The 24,035-nt window shown below is 34.7% G+C and overlaps 2 protein-coding genes and 1 non-coding gene across 6 annotated transcripts in view; 1 reads left to right on the plus strand and 2 right to left on the minus strand.

Moving 5' to 3' along the window:
- The window catches only part of LOC125055514 (venom protease), a 46,100-nt gene extending 40,473 nt beyond the window's left edge, over positions 1-5,627 (minus strand). For all 3 annotated transcript variants that reach the window (XM_047657979.1, XM_047657978.1, XM_047657977.1), the window contains exon 1: positions 4,993-5,627. In XM_047657979.1, the coding sequence (XP_047513935.1) occupies positions 4,993-5,518 (526 nt within the window). In that variant the 5' untranslated portion in view covers positions 5,519-5,627. The remainder of the gene's footprint in view (positions 1-4,992) is intronic.
- Positions 5,628-9,104: 3,477 nt separating this feature from the next.
- Positions 9,105-23,701, plus strand: LOC125055530 (serine proteinase stubble). 2 transcript variants are annotated; one of them, XM_047657995.1, is made up of 9 exons: positions 9,105-9,372; positions 11,271-11,518; positions 12,145-12,319; positions 13,247-13,355; positions 14,569-14,698; positions 15,686-15,806; positions 16,390-16,637; positions 17,655-17,762; positions 23,359-23,701. In XM_047657995.1, exons 2-9 carry the CDS (start codon positions 11,353-11,355, stop codon positions 23,535-23,537), a joined length of 1,236 nt encoding a protein of 411 aa, XP_047513951.1. In that variant the 5' UTR covers positions 9,105-9,372; positions 11,271-11,352; the 3' UTR covers positions 23,538-23,701. The 2 variants fall into 2 exon arrangements, with proteins under 2 accessions (XP_047513951.1, XP_047513950.1); XM_047657994.1 differs by having other exon boundaries at positions 9,105-9,362.
- On the minus strand, positions 11,997-12,068 carry Trnac-gca. Its single transcript has one exon. It is a non-coding gene; the product is annotated as a tRNA-Cys (tRNA).
- Positions 23,702-24,035: the final 334 nt, after the last annotated feature.

A 24,035-nucleotide genomic window follows, 5' to 3' on the forward strand; every position in this document is an offset into this window, starting at 1 on the left:
CTCCACAACACAGGTGACACTTTTCGGACAAAATAATATATTAACATTACTTTAGTTTAAGCTATTCACCAGTATTGTAGAAAATTCATTCAACATAATATGTATTACTTGTTAGCCATAATCATTGTATAGGCTAGGTAATTCATGTACAGTTGCATTATTGTAAGAAAACAAAAATAGATTTAAAAGCTGAAACGACCATAACTTAAATATGTAAATTAATTTCATTTAAACGGTACCTACACTAGCCCAAGCAAAAGATAACCTACATTACAACTAATTCAATCATAAAAGAGACTCAATTTTGTGAACCATCAAGCTTATAATCGAGGCCTTCACGCACGAATTTTTCCTAATTTATATAATTGGCTTTTAATAACTTCTTCTTATAAATAGTCCAGTCAGTCAAGACAATTAATTCATTATAATTCCAAAAGTTTTCAAATTTTGATGTAAGGTCGGGAGTGGTATTAAAACAAACTATAAAATTTTGCAACCTGCTCTGCGGTCCGGAACATTGTTAAAAATGCAATAAATGATAATTTGCTCAGTTCTTGAGACAAAAATTTCAAAAGTTCTGCAAAGTTGGAGTGGTGTTAAATATATTATTTTACATCACGTGTCAAATTTGCAACCAATTTAAGTGTACGGAACATTTTTTGTTATTAAAAATTAATGTTTTTCTTTATTAAACTGAAGGAAAACGTTCCAAAAGTTCTGCAAATTTGACAGATATATCGAAAATAAAATAAATAACAAAAAATGTTCCGTACACTTAGGTTGGTTGCAAATTTTATACGTGATATGAAATATTATATCGAAAACTTCCCCAAGTTTGCAGAACTTTTGGAATTTTTTTCACGACCATACAGCAAAAATTAATTTAATTGCAATTTTAACAATGTTCCGGACTGCGGACAAGGTTGCAAAATGAGATTTATTGTCGTCCCAATGTACCATTCACTTGACCGAAGTTTGAAAACTTTTGGAATTATTATCAAATTTTCGATTTCGAATGTCTATAATGACTGGTCTAAAAAGCAATATTAGAAGAACATAGTTTCTACTAAATTTCATTGCGTATTTTTAAATGACTTTTTATTACTACTACATACTTATTTTTTTTTATAGAACAGGGGGCAAACGGGCAGAAGGCTCATCTGATGTTAAGTGATACCGCCCATGGACACTCTCAATGAAAACGGGCTCGCGAGTTCGTTGCCGGCCTGCAGGTTATTAATTCGAACATCTCCTCTGAACACTCTCCATAATAAATGCGGTAGAAGATGCAGAGTGACCCCACATCTCGACGCAACGCCAAGGGAATACGCCGCTCCCTCAAAAAAACGTTCCTAGGACTACAACTTACTAAACTTGACAGGAAAACATTTGCACTCGTAATAATTATAAGTAAAATAGAAATTCTGTGTCTCAAGTAGGTATATGATGTATCAAATAAGTATATAAAATTATCATAATCAAAAGCGTTTTAATTAGACTTGAAGAGAGTTAAGATTACCTAGCTAAATTTATAATAACTCCACAGATTAATTAATTTACAAACGAACGAATTTCGAATGGACGAATTTATCTGTAAAATAATGCTGTCATCTATCCTATTGAAGAAATTTTTTGTTTGCCAAGTTATGCGTGTGGGAAAAATGAATGAATTTTGACGAAAGTCTTAACGTTTAGTGGTCTTTGAAGCGTCGTTCAACGTTCAGTTCAACATATTTTTTTTTCAAACCTACGTAAACTTATCTATTTAAAGGAGGCTTTGAACAGCCTGTGTATATTATAGTAACCTGTTTTTTATTATATGTTTAAGGTAATGAATTGTTAATGAATAAATATATATATATATATATATATATATATATTATTAAAACTATGTAAACTGTTGACCAATTGTTATTTTTTTTATAGAACAGAGGGCAAACGGATAGGAGGCTCACCTGATGTTAAGTGATACCCGCCACACATGGACACTCTGTTTAAAAATGGTAAACAATTTTAATCTGTTAATGTATTCAAGTAGTCCACATTAAGTTAATAATTTCATACGAATAATATTATAGTTTCACAAGTTCTACTTTCTATGAATAAGAAAATATACAGTTTCATTATTCAACATAATAATCTGTCCTTGCTTTTTCTTGAATATGTTCTACATTAAAAAAATCACTATATTACCTGAAAAGCAAAAATAAAATTAAAAAAATAACTCGCGCAAGATTCCTAAAATTCTCTATTATATTATGAAGTAATCTGTCGGGATTTTTTTTATTATTTAAATTGTATAAAATCTTTTATTGCCATGTCTAGGGAAATTTGAGTATAGTATAAATGATGGCTTGGTAATTTGGACGTGGATGGGTATTGCCACTGCGAATGTGTTGCTGCTTCTTAACAAGATACACTTCACGAGATTGACGGCCAATCTCCAGTAATGAAGAGGCACCAAGAGAAGAAGTAGTTAAATTAAACCAAATAGGTAATATTATTACTTTTAAGGAAATAGCAAAAAGGGTAATCGACATCACAGGAGACCGAAGAGCTGGCCTTGGACAAAGAATTAGTCTAGCTATTCAAAGGGGGAACGCTGCCAGTATCTTCCGAACCCTGCCTAAAGGGACTCCTTTTAATAATGTATTTAAGTTATTTTATTTTAAGGTAACTTATTGTTTTTGTTTTCAACCACTCGATGGAAAAAGGAAGACAGAGCAAGAGATGGGCAGACGATATAAAAAGAATAGGAGGCACAATTTGGACAAGATGAGCTAACATCAGAAAAGAATGGAAACAGCTGGAAGAGGCCTATGTGTCACAGGACACGCTGATTACCTAAAACGGGTCATATGATGTATTAGATTAAGATTTATTATGTAACTTAAATAAGTGTTAATATAATATACTGGGTGTCAGCAATAAAGTATATGTATACTAACTTTTTTAGTATAGTAGTTTATTCTAAGAGTACATTGTCTTCACATATAATTATTTAACAAATGTAACAAAATATTGTAAACCTATTTTAAAAGAGTAAGTGTGGAGTTTCTTGCCCATTCTTCTCCACACGAAACTACCTTTTGGAAGGGGCAACTAGAATCTTCTTTATATTTTTTTATGACGTTCAAAAGTGCCATTTTAGATGGTTTAATTGAAATAAATGATTTGACTTTGACTTGACTTTGAAAGGCTTAATAATAATTGTATTTGTTTATATTAATTTAAGTTAGCTGTAGGATTACAAAATTTAAAATCACACAGAGACATTCCATAGCTTTATCCATACAGTCAACTGACAATAACGAAAAAATTCGGATCGGAATCAAGTTTAATCAACTGTGTACGACCAAAGGTACAATTTTGCTCACTCAGGCTTTCTTAGTTTTATAACCGTGGTATTTTCCTAAATGAGTTACGCCCCGAGAGTACAGCCATACGTAGGCACTCTCTTCAACTATTACACTGCATTCGTTCGTTTCATAGCAATTAGCATTTCATTATTTCGCATATTCTATTGTTGTACGCGAGTGGTTAATTATAGAGTAAAAATGAAACCCTCTATTTAAAGCCCCTAATGATCCAGAAACTGTACACAATTTTATCTTAATACTAGCTGACCGGGCAAACGTCGTTTTGCCATGTATATCATGTATAATAAAAAATAAGGGGTTGATCGTAGAGGGGTGAAAATTTGGGGTTGTATGGATTTTTTAATGCTGTATCATAAAAAAATAGAAATTAAAAATGTTGTCTAAAAAATAAAAAATAAATTAAGGGGTGGACTACTCCTAAGATTTAGGGGGATGAAAAATAGATGTTGGCCGATTCTCATAGATACCGGATAAGCACAAAAAATTTCATCAAAATCGGTCAAGCCGTTTCGGAGGAGTATGGCAACGAAATCTGTGACACGAGAATTTTATATATTAGATACGTTGTGCGTTTAAAACTTAATTTATTAACAAAACCCGAACAAAAGTTTACAGTGCAAATACGATGTCTTTAACAGAGTAAAGCTAAAATACACTTTTCTACTTTTCTTTTAAGCCAAGTTTAAGTTCGTGAACAATGAAGTAATAAATTGCATTGTGGGAAACGCATGTCAACAACAAACAAAAGGTAAAAGTCTTTAACTGAATTAAACAACTGATGACAACAAGAAACTGTTTACAAACGCTAATCTACATAGTTTCATTTTTGGCTTTTTCCTTTCTAAGCTTTTCCAAAATGTGTACTTTTTTCTATTCTAAAATTTTTCGTATGGTGTACGGAAATATCATTTTTTAAATATAATATCGCCTATATTAGATATATACTATTTTTAGAAAAATATCAGTCTATTAATGACTATTTAAGTGAAACATTATAATTAATATTAATTTAATAATGTATATGTACATTTCTACCTTTTAAGATAAATTTGCAAGGCTTTATATGGGGCATAATATGCGAAGTTTGTATACCACTATAATATTTTTGTACTATATTCTTTTAATTAAATTATTATTATCATAAAAAACATGACTGCATAATGTTAGGCAGGAGGTCTTTATATCATTTATAATCGATATTTATTAAAAAAAGAAGTTACAGAAATCTAAGTCAACCCACAACTAATAGAGAGTTGTAACGCCACAAGATATAAGTATGATGCTGTCGAAAATGTTATACAAATACGTGAGGGGTAAGGACAATGGTGAAACAGCTAATCTATATTTATTCATCTAAAAGAAATCAAGAGTATCAATAACTTGCTTTGTGTCATTTTTTATGTTACTATTTATGTAGAATACCTTACGTAATTAATGTTATTTTTAAATCCCTCTATATAAACCTTACATTTCACAAAGCGAAAGTGAGTTCGGCGTTCTGAAGCAAAAGACATCAACGCGCGTTCAATTCATTTCAGAATTTTTGTAACAAAAGTCCGCAGTCATTCCTATTGTACGATTATGTCATCCGAATATGTATTACATAACATACCTCTCTCGGAGAAAGCGTCTCCACTTATGTCCTGCAGCTGATCCTCGGCAGCAACGTCGTTTGCATCTATACTTGGTTCACGAAACACAACATTGTCTATACTCGGCGCTGTGTGTGAGTTTGTATTTATCGAATTGCTCGTATCTGGGTTGTATGGGAACACAACACGGGGAGAGCGGGCCCTCCAGCCACTTGCGGGGGGGTAAAACCCATTCCTCGGTGGGGCAATTTGGATAGGTTCGAAGGCGAAACTCGGGGCGTACGGCCGGCCGAACCTCCCTTGGTAAAACGTTGGGATCGAATACAATCGATCGTTTCCTTTGTAGTCTGGTTGGAAATCGATATTCGGATAGCGTTTCTCCGTTAAATCGATTTCGCCGCGGCCAAAATCGTCCTCATCGATAAATAATACGCGCGGTACGCGTTTTGGCACAAACATCGGCATACGCGGATAACTTAGCGCGCGGGTTCGCTCACTACTTGCGATCGAAGTTAATAAAAACACTTTCAAAGCGAACGCTAACATGTTGCCGGTCACATGAAGTTCACTTTCATTTTTCACTATATTTACGTCCGATTTTGTTAGTTTGTCATGTTTTGTGACGCGTGCTTGTCGATGGAAAGTTGGCCGCGGACTGGCTGTGCACTCGGTCCCCACTCTGGGGGTTACATAAAATTGTGACGTTTACTTTTACGTAATAGACGGTGATAGCGTTGCTCGGCAACCGTTTGGGTGATGTCATGGCCCATTTACAGTCAAGGATGTGTTGAGTGCTTTTGAATGGACATTGAAAAAGTTTTTGATAGCTTAAGGAATGCTTTAAAAGGAATTTAAAGCATTCCTACCGTAAAAGATTTTTACTTCGTTGAAAATTACGGCCCAATTATTTATTTCGTATATTTATTACTCTAACGCCTGCATGTTAGCTGGTACGTCCAGGAATTTCTTTATTTTTAATAAAAGGTCTACACAGAGTAGAAATAGTTATTGAAATTGATTTAAAATGTATGAAAAAAATACACATATGTTTGATGCATTGTATGTATGTTTTTTAACGAATTGTTCGCTTGGAATAAATGTTCTATAAAAGCTTCCGGGTTGAACGCATCAAATCAATCTGATCAATTGATTCACGGAAGCTGTGAGTAAGCGATGGTCGGTTCAGAAAACAGACTTAATTTCTTATGCCTGTAATTGTATGACGTAATACTATAATTTAAGTTCATTTAGTAACTTTTTAAAACATCGAGGTCCGACTGACTGTGAACTCATAGATTTTTCATCTGTACGTACCATCATCATAAGGAATGGCTATATATAGTATATACATTATACATATATATATATGTACTTATGTATATACCAAGGATACTTGTGGGCCTCAAATACACTTCACCATCGCAATCTATCCAGGGCTTCCTGCATCCAATTTCGAAACCTTTTTTTTTCGAGGTCCTTGACAACTCCATCCCACCAACACAAGTCTACCGGGTTTTCTCTTGCCACCGGGTTGTGAGTTTGTACGTAATACATGTACAAAATAATTTCAGTTATATAAAAACAACACAAAGATATATCACCAAATATACTTTAATAACATTAGCATATTATGGAAACAAAACACATTTCCATATAATTGTAAAAAGCGCCATCTACTGTCATATTTATAATACATAAAAGGCTTTCATGGTTTAACAAGGTTGTATTGGAAATACACAATTTTATCGAACCTACGGCTAGATGGCGGCTGTTAAAAGACTTTTATATTCAACCAGAGTAATATAGAATGGTTTGAAAATGATATTGTCTGGTCATATGACCATGCAAATTGTGTTGCCGTTATAAGGTGACTCTTTTGGCTAAATGACGTAATTAAATGTACAAAAACACAAACAAAATTATCTCAAATAAAATTAATTGCAGATCCTGTCGTTACCTGTCTCGTACCTGTGCTTTGTTTCACACTCCTCACATTACACATAACTCTGAAAAAGCTCAGTTTTGTATCGCGCTGACTTACTACTTACGAAATATATAAATAAATAAGAAATGTGGTTGTTATTTGAGGGACATAGTACCTTTGTGGCTGTTTACGCACATGCTGGTTACCTCGTAGACCCTGGGTTCGTCTGCTTATAAATAAATAAATAAAATAAAAAAGTATGTCTTGCAAAAGAACAAAGTAAACTTAATCCTATTATATATATATTTTTTCCTATTTCTTATATATATTTCCCAATTATTTAGCAAGAACCCTTTCGCAGGTGAAGGCCTCCTCCAAGGATCTCCAGGTATCTCGGTCTTGGGTGAGTTGCTTCCAGCTCGAGCCAGCCGTTTTAGTAATATCATCCCCCCATCTCGTGAGCGATCTTCCTCTGTTTCGTTACCTTTGGGTCGCCCTTATGGTCCATCGATCGTCAGATAGTCTTGCTACATGTCCTGCCCATCTCCATTTAAGGTTTAGACCATAGTTTAGGGCATCAGTAGCTTTAGTAGCGCTTCTTATCTTTAATTTTAATTCTTCTTAAATTAAATTTTTCTAATGTACAGCATTCTCCGATCTAGGACCTTTTACAAGTTCTGATTTTTCTTTTTATCTTCTTTGTATATTTACAAGTCTGGCAAGCATATGTTAGAAATGGCAAGAGACAGCTTGATATGGCTTTGGTTTTAAGTATCGCATATTGCATTTAAACATTTTCTTAAGACGTTCGTTTTAATAAATAATTGTTTCCGGTTAGTAGGTAAAAGCTGCTATCTACACAATATTAATAAAAGAAATATATTATCTGCTACATGCCCTTTTTTATGTGGGGGCAACTTAATTGGTTCCGATATTGACAAAATTAATGTTAGTAAGAGATGTTGTGAAAAATATAATTAAATTTGCATTAATTTATGGGCTATAAACAGAGAAATTATATCATTATTTTGAAATACTTTTCCATCGATAGCTTATCATTAAATCGTGTACTTTCTTCGAAACACTTTATATCAGGCGATAGCGACATGATTCATACGATACGATAACTTTTAACATCAACTAATGAACCAAACCGATAGACATATCTCATTTTAAAAAACTCATTTAATAGAATTAAAATATTTTCTATGTGAGATGGACATAAATGTCAAAATCAACCTCGGACCGTTGTGTGGACAGGCATAATTTCGTGTTAGTGTCGTCGCAAAACTTCCTTCACTCTCCCTTTGGCAAGTCTCTGTGCCTGGGTGATGGTAATACATGTGTACCGCCTTTAGTACTTAAGGGCCTTTACTTGATCGGTCCAGCGAGTAAGGGATCAGCCTCGAGAACTAGTTCCCTCCACTCTGCCATCACGTGGAATTTTTACACTTTCTGGATTTTTGCGTGTTAATTGTCCAAAAAAACTCGGGATGCGTTGAAAACAAAGTGTCGTAAGATCATTTTTTACCTGTCACCGTCTTAGTATGGACACGTTTGTTTCCTTAGCTGTCTTTAGCCTCCAACACCACATTTCCAGTACATCTATTTTTGTCTTTTAAGATAGATACCGTGGTAATGTACTCGTATGTTTAAAATTATTTCATAATAGAAAGGTTTATGTTCAAAATGCACTAAGAATTTATCTAATAACTACGCAAATAATTAAAAAAAAATCCTGTATTGTACTAGAACATAATCAAGATTACATTAAGTCCATGTCCAAAATGTTTAGCAATAGTACACGACCTCCAACGGTAACTCCATCCGGTGGCCTTCTCCAAATTACATTTGTCTCTCATCCTCACTATTTTCCGATCCTACCCCGATATTTCTTTTATACGATCTTCCCAGGTTTCTGGTGGGTGGTCTCTAATTTCTTCAAGTAAAATAATAGCAACACAAAAATATGTTATGTAAATCTTAGCACCGCTCCGTGAGCGTAATTCGAACGAAATGGAAAATGTTTTCTAATAAAAAAAGTATTAAAATTGTAGAAAAAATCTATATGCTCGAGCTGTCAGAAACTGTCATCATTGCATTGACGATGTGACCTGACTAAACTATCGAAGTGTTAACCGTACCGTACGATGTAAAAGTGTAGTTTTAATAATCGTGACAGTGTGACCAACCGCAACCCGTTTTACCGGACAGATTTGAAACTTTAGTCTGTAACACCGTGCCGCGTTAAGCACACGGAGGCTTATTAGCATTTTAAATAAATCATCTTGATTTATTATTTATGCTAATTACTTAAATGCTGACAGGAACAGTGTTTTAATAAAAAATTGTGATACTGGCTGAATATAAAAAAGTTATTAGAATTTGTTTTAAATTAGTCTGTGAATTAACAAAAGGGTTTAGAGTTCCTTTTTTGAATTTGTGGTACAATTATGAAGTGAAAGGGTAAGTGAAAGTGAGTGAATCTTGTTTTCTTTGTTATTGAGATGTGGCCTACATTGGTTTTGTTGTGTATAAATTGCTCATATTAACGAAAACGGTTTTAATATTTTAACAGTATAAATAACTATAGGAAACATTCATATTGCATTGATATTTTAAAGATAAAATTTATCCTATTTTTAGCTACAAACAAAATTTCCATAAAAACTCGCGCTCGGCACATGTACATTGTAATTAATGTATTGTTAGTGTAATGTCTGTATATTCCCAATATATAACAAAACTACTGCACAGATTTTCATGCACCTATAGATATAGTGATTGATGAGCAAAGGTGGTGATAAAATAAATGATGAAATATAATTTTTCAATCTTTGTGTCAGGTGCTACCTAGGAAAAGCGGTTTAATTAATAATATTTAATTGGCTATATTTATATATATATTTCTACAGTACGTGTGTATGTCAAGACCTCTTAAACGGCTGGACCAATTTGAATGAATTATTGAATTATATCCCAGGATAGTTTAGAGTCACAAATCAGATGGCAATTTATCTGCAGTCGGTATCTAGGTTATTTATCTATACAGCTTTTATTAGCTTAGGTATATAAATCTTCTGTGCAAGTATTCGTAATTAAACTCCTAAATGGCTGGACAGATTTAGATGAATTTGTTTGTGTGTAAGACGTGTGTACAGGACGTCTGTCGGATCCGCTAGTATAATATAAATTTAAACACCTAATCATCAAAAATCTGTCTATTCATAAAGACAAAAACAAACAAACTAAAACATTAAATTCGTAGATAGTAAGTAAAATGTATTGGATTTTGACTTACGGGGTTCATAGTTCATAAGTTTCTAATCTAAATTTTACCTTAAGCGTATATAAGGGCAGTTAATTTTACAATATGTAGAGAAAATTGCATTAAGCGTATTAATTTCGTTAATATTTATAATACAAATCGTTTTAATATAACTTTTAATCATTTGTGAGTATTTTCCTTAAGGATGCGATGTATCATAGATCATAGATCAATTCCCGACTGCGATCCTATGTCCGCAATTAGCACTTACTCGTACGTTGAAGGCTTGACAAAGGCACGGAATCACTTACTTGTCTTTATAAAAAAAATATTTTGGGTTCGATACCTGTCGAAACAATAACTGTTTGGTTAACTATGAAACATACACAGGAATGTGTTTGGAAGGGCGTAGTGAGAGTTAGGATAACCACTTTCATTTTTAATATTAACATAACATTATTTATAAATATTTCTAGAGATTCAAGGTCACGGACCAGATAGGCGCCCATGCGAAACGAGCTTTCTCTTAGTAATTAAACACTAAATAACGTGATATAGTTTTTTTTATATTTAGCTATATATTTTTTATTTTATAAAATGTTAAGCATAACCCATAAATATAGATAAAAAGTAAACTTAAATTTAAACGGATGGTTCTAAATTTAACATTTGTGCTAGTTAATCGTTATCGAAGAATACGTATGAGCAAGACGCCATAAAAATGGATATCAAATTCCTAAAACTACAGAACCTGATTCCGTCATGACCTTACAAAAAACGCTGATGCAGAAGAAAGCTGAAGTTTCCCCATTTGTAGTTGACATCCCCAAGTGCAAAACACGATTTGGTTCGTCGTTTCTTTCGGAGTGGAACTCCATTTTCCCTAGATAGTTTAGCATGGGTTTATTGAAGCGGTGGTTAAAAAGGCAGGTAGAATTGTGGTCTGTCCAGTTCTGTTCAATAAACCATAGATTTCGGGAGCTTTGGATCGATACAAGAACAATATTGATGTGTTTGAAGTTACAAAATACCGGCGTGGTTAAAACCAATATAGTCATAGTAAGTGTCTGAATTAATAACTCATAATGTATGTGATATTTTTACAGCATACAAACTGTAAAACACCCCAACAGTTGGAACTAATTAGATAATATTCGAAATGTGCGAAGATGTCACAAAATTAAAACCATGTCAACGGTGAATAATCTATGGATATTAAACAAAGACACGGATAGATTTAAAAAAAGAAAACACGGGTTCAAATGTCAAACAGTGGCAGTATGGCGCTCAAAATGGCGGGAGTTTGGTGTCGTGATATTAATTTTACAAGTTGGACATGTGACTGCTGTTGAAAGTAAGTATTATTGTCTTAAATAAATCATCTAAACGGATATAAACACGAATTTTCACATTAATATAACTTTCGTTTCGACTGCTTTACAGCAATATTGGTCAACGAGACGCTGGCATATCAAATTGATAATAATTAACTTTATTATTAAAATATTCCTTTCTTGAATCTTTTCCATTTTTAATAAAACCGAACATAAAGGATCGGTCGCCTAGTATAGCGCCATCTGTTGGATCTATTTTAAATTAAAACAATAATTCCATCTTAATTTGAAATATTTGATACTGACATTATTTACGCACTAATCAAATATTTGACTTAGTCAATATTTAAAATGTTTTCCCCTAAGGTGCGGATGACGTAAACATAAAATATTATTTAATTGGAATAGGTATACCAAAAACAGAACGTAGTAAAAATAATTAAGGTAACATTACATTAAAATATTTAAAATAATTATTGATACCAAAAAGTTAATGCTAGGGGACACCCGGGTTTGAACCGGGGACCTCTCGATCTGCAGTCGAATGCTCTACCACTGAGCTATATCCCCAATGGCTATACTTTCGAAATATTCGAACTTACCCTTATCTATAAATATAATTTGACATATTTCGCATATATTACAGGCCTGACTTCCCGCGTGTTAGCTTCCTTCCTAGGCTACCCTGCATCATGCACAATTGGAAATGACGTCATACCATGCACATTATCTATTTCCTGTTGGCTTCGTGGAGGGATACGGTCTAAAGGCTGCGGAGGGTGGCTGTTTTCTTGTTGTGTGGATAATGAACTTGATAACAGGTAATACATTATAATTAACCGTGTCTATGTGCACTAATTTATCTTACAAGGTATTGTGTATTTAAATACTTTGTGTTAAGGTATAATTTACAACTATACGTTGTAGCGTTATGTTTTATCAGTTGCAATCCTAATTGTTGGCAATATATTATCTGTGACATTTTGCTATATGTATCAGCACTTGTTGTAATTTTAATATGGCAATGGCTGGCATTTTTTAATATTTTGTAATGAACAGTGCTAGGTCTTATCTAATATATAAAATTCTCGTGTCTCAATGTTCGTTCCCATACTCCTCCGAAACGGCTCAGCCGATTCTTATGAAATTTTTTATGCCTATTCAGTAAGTCTGAAACAGATAATATCTATTTTTCTTCCCTCTAAATGTTAAGGGTGGTCCCACCCCTAAATTTTTATTTTCATTTTTTAGACAAAACTTTTTGTTTTTATTTTTTTATGATACAACATACAAAAATACATACAACCCTTAATTGTCAACCCCTCTACGATCAACCTCTTTTTTTTATTATAGTAGATAGTTATTTTTATTGAACTAAAAAAATGTTTCCTAGAAATAATATACATCGCAAATTGCCGGGTACCTATAGTATACTATATAACTAGTCACACCTGTTTTTTTATTGTAGCAATTTGTAGCTAACACATTAAGATTCTCTTCTCATTTAAATTTGTTAATTTTATTTAAAGAAATTAGTAATTAATAGTTAATTTTATTTTTAAGTATTATAAATGTCCACGCTTCAACGACAGAGATATGAGATCCATTTGTGTTCAACAGTCACATAAATTTGTGTATTTGTCTGTATTGTCTTTTTTAATGAATAAAAAAGGATTTATCAAGATTTTAATAACTTTATTAACCCATATTAAACACCATATTGTTAATGTATTAAATTTGTTTTTCAGTATTCCGTCGTCAGATTGGCAATACAAGGTGCCACCAAAACTTCGTGTTCCACAGAGAAATGTCATCCCTCCGAATGTGTTTCGACGGAGGGTTGATGATGAAGACCATGTATGTATAATCTATACTTATACACAATGTAATAATAGAATATTGAATACCCAGCTGCCCACTGAAGCAATTCCGAACCAATTCGACCTCCTTCAAAAAAGAGCGTACCAATTCTTCGGCAACGCTCTACTTCGACAAGGCTAAACACCATCCCAACCCGATGGTGCGAAAAAGCATCAACCATTACCCCTTCCCGGCCTGAAGGAGGCCCCGACATGTTCGTACGGATCCGGACGATACAATCACGATAGCCAATGACAAATTAAAAGCCGCCCGCGCGGCCAATAATAATGAAAACAAAAATCAGATTGGGGTAAAAAACCGCGACCTTTACTTCGAGCTTCCGCCCTGCCCTTCAGGCGATTGACCACCCCACGATGCCCCAAGCCGAGGTTCAAGCCTCACAGGAGACGCCCTTGCACTAGCCGCGGGAAAAACCATTCAGGCCGAGATGCGCTCGCCAAAACAGCCCGAGCTGAGCTGTAAAGGCCATTAAGGCCAACAGCGAGATTCAATTCCATAAAAAAAAATCCGGCAACGCACTTGCGAGCTGTCTGGCAATGTGAGTGGGTGGCGGTATCACTTAACGTCAGGATAGCCTCCTGCTCGCTTGCAATATATTGCTACATACAAAAAAATATATGCATATATGTTTTCCGCATACTTAAAACAAATACATAGTAAATGCACGATGTGTTGTTATAGTATTCTCTTATATTTAATAAAGTTTAGTATTTGTCAAAAAGATATTGTAAATTAATATCGAGGTTTTTAGTTTGTAAAATTTACTTTACAGACGATATCCCGAACTAATTTTATACCCAAATTTTTAGTTTTATATCGTATAATTTGAAGTGAATGCCTAAACATATATCATACTTTAACAGTAATTTAATAGTCATTCAAAAAATAATACTAAATAAATAGCCTTTCTTTCACCGTTACTTACAAACAAAATAACATATAAATGGTAAAAAAAAAATTTATGGTCAGGTTGTTTTTTGACATAGGCCTCCCCTATTATAGCACATCCTCTTCTATCATGGTCCTATACATAAAAATATAACGATAACTGAAACTTTTTTATAAAGCACTTGTAAATTTAATCATCTAACAAAAAAACGATACAAAGAAAAAATTCCATAAAACTTAAAAATATATAATTTAATTATAGTAATGGATAAGCTAAAGGATGGTTTTTTAAAACTTGTAGGTGGACTGCGGTGTACCATCTTCTAGGGTACTTCAGAAGCGTATAATAGGGGGCCGTGAAGCAAGACAAGCGGAATTCCCTTGGCAGGCTCATATCAGAATATCTGAGTTTCAGTGTGGAGGTGTACTTGGTAAGGAACTTATAGACGGTCGTATCCTCATATCATATTTATTATTTTCTGAATTAATTAATTCAAATAATATATTTATTTATTTAAAGTAACAGATCAATTGTTATGTATAATTAAATTTTTGTTTATAGTTCTTACAAATTGTGAAGCCCGCGTTTGTTTGTATAAACGCGATATACACTAAACCTGCCGAATGGATTTTTAGACAGTTCTTAATAATAATGTGATTCACTAATTCCTTGTAACAAAACGATTATTGTGGCCGCAAAAATCTTAATCTTCAGTTTACTTATAAAGTCAGAATACATAAAAAGATGAAATCCAAAAGATTATTTATGCTAATTGATATATATAATTCTACTGTATGGTTTTAACAAATCAGACCGGCAAATGGCGCTGCATTCAGTATGTTGGTTATTTATCTATACTGCAACTAAGCAGCTGGTTTTTCAGGTCTCGGATAGCTTAACTGGTTGAGTAACCAAACGATCTGGGTTCGATTCCCAGTCAGAGCCGTCCGAATTATTTTTCGTTTGCCGAGAAATATTTCCATGCAGGACAACGTCTGTCGGGACCGTAGTATATATGTATAGACATTTAATGTTCCTGCCAGATCTCTACGCTCGCACAGAACTTTTAACCTTCCGACTCCCAGAATCAACATTGGGTTCCGTGAGCCTCTTCACAAGATGTTCTTCCTTGGATTTTGCCTAATATCGACCTTTTTCGCACTCCTCTACTGCTTTATTTAAGAATAACTATTAATATCTTAAGCCTTGTATCTTCCTAGTTTATTACTACTAGTTTGTTTGTCGTTCTCCTAATTTATAAATTTTGTGCCGTCATGTTTTGCTTTGTATTATATTTTTGATCAGTTAAATTTTTTGTGGATATGTCCAATGTCTTTATTTTATGTTTACTGTATAGATATGTATTTGTTTACTTTCCTTAAAAAATAAATAAATAGCTTAAAATTTTATTCTGCAGTATCGCGATGGTACGTGGCAACCGCAGCCCATTGTGTATCCCGGGCTAGAGTCAGAGACATCGCTGTGTGGCTTGGAGCTCTCGACACAAGCGCTGGTTCCCATACAGCTAGGAGACTCGGGTTTGTAAAACTTTAAATTTACTTAGGACAATAGCAGGTTCCTTCTTGTGCCTCGATATGGTCTTCATGTAAGCCAATCACAACCTATAAACATTGAACGTTATATTGTGTATATATTCGTAATGTGTTGTTCTTATACATATACAAATATCACAATAAATTTTAAGTAAAGTTTTCTGTAACAAAATATAATACACTATGAACAACAACATTTGTATAGTTTAACTTGTAATAATTTTCATAGTTATGTTTTTATTACCTGGAATCAAACCAAGGTTGCTTGCAGCTTGCAAGACAAACAGCTGATGCGGTAAGAATCTTAAAACAAAACAAATTTAAATCTAATAGGCAAGTAGGTGATCAGCCTCCTGTGACACACGCCGTCTTTTTGGGTCTAAGACAAGTCGGTTTACTCACGATGTGTTCCTTCACCGTTCGAGCAAAATGCGCACATAGAAAGAAAGTCCATTGGTGCACAGCCGGGGATCGAGCCTACAACCTCAGGGATGAGAGTCGCACGCTGAAGCCACTAGGCTAACACTGCTATATGTAAAATAATAATACAAAAATATATTCCTTACAGAGTATCACAGAAATTACTTCACCCCCTCTTCCAATTTCGTATGACGCAACCGGATAGATACGACATAGCACTGCTTAGACTCACGAAACCCATTACCTACTCTAGCCTCATCCTCCCGATTTGTCTGCCTGACACCGAAATGGAATTGTGGGGCAAATCGGGTGTGATAGCTGGGTGGGGCAAAACGGATGCTAGTATGGGCCATACAGGGACCAATTTGTTGAGGTCCGCCAGTGTGCCTATATTAAGTAAGTATGTTAAAATTTCGCGGGCAGTATCTTTAGATTCTCATCAGTACTTTCGTTTTGATACTCTAAAGGCTATAGATGATACCTATAGAGTATTATAGTACCTATAGAGTATATAGTAATATATTCTTAAGGGAAGTCGAGATAATGTAATAATGTATAGCTGAATTACATTGAAGAACCAATATAATAATAATATGAGAAAAAGGCAAACAGTAAAAATATTTTATTTCTGTGATCCAATAATAATGAATACGAAAAATTCAACAACGCAACAAATAAAACACTTTTCTTTTTTAGTAAGATATTTAATTATTAAAATAACCCACTGGCAATTTTTTGCTCGAAAAGCACAACTGTAACTTTCTGTTTTCTTGTTAACTGCTTTTGATTTCTTGGTTAGGTGGTTTAAATAAAAATCTTCACCCCAGAAAACCACCTAACCTTATTAATTATTAATAATAATTCAACAAAACTAGGTGAAAGAACTAATAGGTAATAATAGAATGACATTGACATTGAGAACTTGATAACTCCGTTCATTCATTCAATGTATGGGTAATCCCGATTAACGAACTACGAACGAATAGTTGTATGGGTTGCATCACTACTTTATATATAACTAGCTGACCGGGCAAACGTCGTTTTGCCATATCATTTATAATAAAAAAATAGGGGTTGATCGTAGAGGGGTGAAAGTTAGGAGTTATATGAATTTTTGTATGTTGTATCATAAAAAAATAGAAATTAAAAATTTTGTCTAAAAAATAAAAAATAAAAATTTAGGGGTGGCCGATTCTCATAGATACCGGATAAGCACAAAAAAATTCATCAAAATCGGTCAAGCCGTTTCGGAGGAGTATGGCAACGAAAACTGTGACACGAGAATTTTATATATTAGATAGAAAATACTTTTTTTCTTATCTAAATAAGGCGGCTGCTTAAACTTAAATGCCGAAAGCAGTTTCTTCCAGATACCAATGAGGTGTCTTTTACTTAAAATTTCGATTCTTTTAGGTATAGACCAATGCATCAAATGGCACCAGAGCAAACAGATTTCAGTACAAATACATTCAGAGATGATTTGCGCAGGACATTCCGACGGACACCAAGACGCCTGCTTAGGTAAAAAAAATATGTGTGCGTGTACTAGGTGTACACACGTAAGAAGTGAAACTTCTTTATGACCTTATTTTTCGAAAAATGATCTACTATATGCAACTTTACAGAAATTGGTTAAATAAAGTTAAATTAGATAAAGTTTAACAAAAGGCTTTTATTATCATAGACATGAATACAAATACAATTATTTCATTTTAACTTATAACTGTACTACTATGTAAGATTATTACAGAATTTCATTAATTGTAATAGAATTATTAGTATTACTATCATTGTTATCGTTATTATATATTTTTGTTACTAATGGCTTCGAATCTCTTCGGATCAACCGTGGTAGGGACAAGAAAAAGATGGCGCGTAACCGAAAAATGTGACAAATGTGTGTAAATTTTTTTCCAACGCCGATAAAGAAGTTTGACTTCAAAAAGCAACATGGCGCGTAACGGAAAAATGTGACGCGTAACGAAAAAATGTTACTTTATTTACTAAATTTTTTTCCAACCCCGATAAAGAAGTTTCACTTCAAAAAGAAAACTTAAAGCTACCACGGCATATGCTTAAGTAGTAATAAGAATATCCATAGTGCTAAATCACCATCATGAGCACACCCCACATACACACCCACACGTACATACCCTCACTTTCACACCATCACACAGCACAGCCGTTAAATTTTTTTATTGATTTTTTCCTTTCGTAATTGTTTGAACCTTTTTGTATATATTATGTGCTCCATCTTTTATGTTTAGTATAACTATTTTTGTTGTATTAAATTGGAACGAAGTTCCTTATCGCGCGTTGTGAAAGGGGGCTAGACGGAAAAAATTCTTACGAAAAGTTGTCACGACACTTTTTTGCTATTTGCTATTGTCATACACCCGTTCTCGTCCGATCACCGAAGTTAAGCAACGTCGGGCGAGGTCAGTACTTGAATGGGTGACCGCCTGGGAACACCTCGTGATGTTGGCTTTTTTTTTCGTCGTAAGATTGATGTCGAGAACATTTATCATACTGTTATGATACCAATTTTTTTTTTTTTCTTCTTTATATCTGCTCCGCGGCAATCTGTTGCACACAACAATAAGCCACTATTTTGTCCGATACGAGTGTATCTGCTTAGACTTTTTAGCGTGGTGAGACACTTCTCCAGTAGGTGTCTCATTCCATCCTGAGGAATCTATTTTTTAGGGTTGGAACACTATGTATGTTCAATCTTTTGTGTTGAAGGCTTTGATCTCCACAGAGTTTGAGGGCAAGCTCATTTTTGTGGTTTGAGAGTCTTTTTTGGTAATTGATGCTATATCTTTCTATCTCCTGTTTGACAGTTGGTATATTTAAATCAAGGTATATGTTCTTATTACTGATGTATTGGGAGATATTAAATATGGTCCTCAGTGTTTTGGTTTGGAATCTTTCCAATATCTCAATGTTACTATTGCTAGCAGTACCCCAAAGCTGTATGCCATAGGTCCATATTGGTTTCAAGATGGCTTTATATACAGTCAACTTACTGTGTGTGCTCATTTGTGAGTGTCGTCCTATTAACCAGTGCATACTGCGAAGTTTTAAGTCCAGTTGCTTCCGCTTTGTCCATATGTGTTTTTTCCACGTTAATCTTCGATCCAAGTGAATGCCCAAGTATTTTGCATGGTCATCTTGAGGGATTTCCTCGTTATTAAGTGTAATCGGTGGACACGTGTCCCGTCTGAAAGTAAAGGTCACATGTGTTGATTTACTTTGATTTGCGTGTATTCGCCAGATTTTGAGCCATTCTTCAATTTTGTCAATGTGGTATTGTAGATGTTCTGATGCGGTTTTTGGATTCGTGTGTGTAGATAGTAAAGCTGTATCGTCTGCATATGTTGCAACCGTAGTCTTGTCTGATGTTGGTATGTCGGCAGTATATATGGTGTAGAGAACCGGTCCCAGTATACTTCCCTGTGGTACTCCTGATTTGATCTCATGTAAGTCGGAAAGTTCGTCATTGAACTTTACTTCAAAACATCGCTTGCTGAGATAAGACTTTATTATATGGTAAAAAGAGTGTGGTAGCATCTTTTTGACTTTATATAATAGGCCCTCATGCCAAACCTTGTCAAATGCCTGGCTAATGTCCAAAAAGACGGCTGAGCAATATTTCTTGTCTTCCAGCGACCTGCTTATAACGTCAACGATGCGGTGAACTTGCTCGATGGTTCCGTGGTTCTCTCGGAACCCAAATTGGTGATTTGGGTTGATGTCACTTAGGTGTGCTTTCATTCTTTTCAGTAACATTTTCTCGAGGAGTTTCCCTATTATAGGCAAAAGACTTATAGGTCGGTATGACTCTACTTCATTTGGTGGTTTACCGGGCTTAGGTAACATTTTTACCTGGGCTATCTTCCATTGTCCTGGAAAGTGGCAGTGTCTTAAGCAGGCATTAAATATGTTAACAATAGCTAATATGCCCTTTTTTGGGAGATTTTTTATAAGTACGCTATCGATTTGGTCGTATCCCGGTGCTTTGCCTTCCTTGAGGTGTTTTATTTCACCAGCTACTTCGGTAGGGCTCGTATACTTTAGTGGGAGGCACATTTGCAGTGGACTTTCCAGATAACTTCTTATTTCGGCATCGTGCTCTGGTCTCAACTCAGGAAATGGTTGGAACACTTTACTAAGGTGTTCAGCAAATAGTGTAGCTTTCTCCGTGTCTGACCTGGCCCAGTTCCCGTTACTTTGTCTGATAGGAGGGATGTGGTAATTGGGACGTTTTAATTTCTGTGTCGCCTTCCATAATGAGTAATTTGTGTCCAAACTTGGGGTTAAATTAGAAAGGAACGTTTGAAGGTTATTATTTGTAAAACTTTTAATGAGGTCTTTTAATTCATTCGAAGATCTGTTAAACGCTGTTTTGTCCGCAGGATATCGAGATTCATGCCATATCTTTCTTAGAATGCGACGTTTTGATATTTTGTCTTTGATCGTCTTCGGATATTTGTTAAGCGTTAGGGGTAAGTTTTTTCGCACTTTTGTTGCAATTGTGACTGCTTCAAATATTATTTTGTTGAAGTTCTCAATAGCCTCTTCTATGTCTTCCACCGTTTTTAATGGATTTGTGAGTTTAATTTCCATCGTGATTTTATCCTTATACATTTCCCAGTTAGTACTCTTGTTATGGAGTTTTTCTGCAGGTTGCACTAATACCACTGATGAGCTCATATTTAATATGACTGGCGTATGGTCGGAAGATAGATCCGTGCACGCTTCAGTAGTCATGTAGTTTTGATTAAGCGTGAGCCCCAGTATGTGTGTTTTGCATTCCAATCCCCACCACATACAAATGAAGAAAGCCCAAGTGAAGAAAAATACGTATTGTAGTCTTTTTTTGTTATTGTGTGTCTGGGTGGACAATACACTGCAGAAAAGGTTGTCTCAACTCTATCATTAAATACTACTTTAATTGACGTAGCTTGTATTTTATCAGTTTGATATTTTTCCAGTTCATAATGTTTAATATTACTTTTAATAATCACTGCAGTTCCGCCATGACTATTTCCTGATGGGTGGTCAGTTGTGTACACTGTGTAATTTTGTACGGCGAAGTGAGATCTTGCGGTGAACCTTGTTTCTGAGACTAACGCTATGTCAATTTTTTCTATTTGAAGGAATGTTTGAAACTCCTGACGACGGTACGTCAGGCCGTTGGCGTTCCAAGTGACTACTCGGAGTGTGTTAATCATTTCGTTATTAGGCTTGAGACAAGTTGGATCATTCTGTCCATCATTTTCTCCATCATGGTGATCATGATTTGTTGAAATTTGGCGAACATTTGTTCTAATCTGTCTGGACCATTCTCTGGGTCCTGTATGCCGGTTAGTGGTCGATCTTTTGTTGCATCCACATAGCTTCTTTTTTCTGTGTGACTATTTTGTCTTAGGTTTTGTTTTGCTTTTTGATCCAATATTTTGATCTCTTTTGTATTCAGGGTTAGTTGCTTTTCTTTGTGGGTTGGTTTGGTTTTTAATAGTTTTTCTTTATATTGTTTATATTTTAAGCAACCCTTGTAGCTTGCCGGATGTCTTTCTTGACAATTTGCACATGTGGCATCTGTCTCAGGAGTTTTGGTGCACGAAGAAGTAGGATGATCGCTACCACATTTCACACATCTGTATGGTCTGAAGCACTGGTTTTTAGTATGTCCAAACCTCTGACATCTTTTGCATTGCATTATTTCTTTTTTCTTATAAGGAGCTTCAAATGTTACTCTCATTTGACTTAGGTATCTTAAGTTAAATATTTCTTTGTTGTTCTTGTTTGGCTCCAAGTCCTCAAAGAAGATAGGCAATGCCTCTTTGGTAGTCCTATGTAAAACATTTACTATTTGTCTCACCTCATGGCCTTGTTCTTTTGACTCTTATTTTATTAGAGCAGTATCTTCTGTGGAGTGTAGTCCTCGTAGTACAACTCTGTATGCTCTTTCACATTTTAATTTATAAGTATAATGTGAAATATTGTTGGTTATAAACTGCTCTCGGATTGCTTTATACGTTTGTATATCGTTGGGCATTATCTTAATGATATGGCCCGATCTTAATGTTGTCATTTGGTATGATTTGTTGTCCACAATTTCATTTAGAGTTGCTTTTAGTGCTATAACATCCATGACTCCCGTCACAAAGATAGGTTCCGGTTTTGGTATATACTCTGTAACTGAGACCGGTTCTTCTGTTTCTTCACTGTTGAGGATGTCGAATTTGTTATGCGTAGGCACTGCGAAGATGGGTGTATTCTTAGATTTCTTGGTATTGTCTTTACAGATGGGGCTCGTTTCCTTTCTTTTTTGCCTTTTAAGAGGTACTTGGTCATTTTGCCATGGGTTTAAAAGGTTATTATCATTATTTTTCGGCTCTAGTTCATTGTTTTGACATTGTTTATTGCAGGTTTTACTTGCTGCGACTGATAGAAGACTGTTACTACGGTTTCTGATGAACATACTTTTGTGGAATTGCTGTTGGATCAAATTATTAGGATTATTTGTAGTTTTATTGGTTTCGTTCATATTGTTCCCACGAGTGAGGTCGAAATAAATAGTCACTTGAAGGGTGACGCCTATTCCTTCAAGAAGGCTCATACAACAACGTTTGCCGGGTCCGTTGAGGTTGGCGCTAGCAGCTTACTACCTGTAAGCCATACATCCTCTCGGCGCGCTTCCCACCTTAGGATTAGGGTGAGTTTTTATAGAGGCTTTCTACCTCGTGACACGGGCGGTGAAGCCAAATGCCCCCGGCTCCATAATACAATGGAGTTGCGGGTTGTGGAGGTCATTTCCTACCCCCAACAAGGATCTGCTTGTTAGGCAATCTGAGTCGGGTTAGTAACCGCCGCCCGAGACTCGGCGTTGTTGCTCGTTTAGCACCACCCGGGGGAGACGTGTAGGGTGGGTCTAGGAAAAGATGGTAAATCCTACGGACGCGAGCAACTTCCATCCCCCTAAAGTTGATACCAATTAACATATAAATTAATCGAAAGGAATTTCGTTCCATCCGGGTGTCCCTTGACACCTCTAAAGTTTTTTATATTAACTGTAGGATTACGAAATAAATAATATATCCATTTTTAGGTGATTCAGGGGGTCCTCTTATAGTAAAGGAAAATGGGCGCTTCTTCCTTGTTGGAATAACATCTGCTGGATTCGGTTGTGGAGTCGATCACCAACCTGGTATATATCACAATGTTTTGACTACAGCAGCCTGGATTAGAGATGTCATTAATCCTACTAGTAATTATATAGACTTTTAAAACAAATTATTAATTAAAAACACAATTATGTTAGTCAAATTTTGTTGAATATTTATTATATAAGCCCCAGTTAGCTCTTTAACTTCAGTATGTTTTTATTTTATTTGGACTACTAAATGAGAACAAACACATGTTCTGGCAAAAATAGACATAATGGTGCCAAAAAATTGGTTAATAAAACAAAATTTAAAATTAGTCGAAACGATCCTAATATTGCTATTATTATTATATTGATTTAAATACATTTAATAAATCAAACTGTAAAAGCAATTCACAATAATTTAATACTAATGATACCAAAATCATATTGTTTCGTGTACAATTAAATCGATTTTAAAACAAATTTCGCGGTTTTTGTCAATATCGGCGAGTATTTAGACCATAAGTTCGACAACAATTATGAATAACTTAACATTTTATTATGACGTTAATGTTCTTATTATATGACTTTATAAAAATTAATATGACATTTACATGCCTATTTTTACATGGCTGATT

This window comes from Pieris napi, chromosome 13 (assembly GCF_905475465.1).
Source record: "Pieris napi chromosome 13, ilPieNapi1.2, whole genome shotgun sequence".
NCBI classification, from domain to species: domain Eukaryota; kingdom Metazoa; phylum Arthropoda; class Insecta; order Lepidoptera; family Pieridae; genus Pieris; species Pieris napi.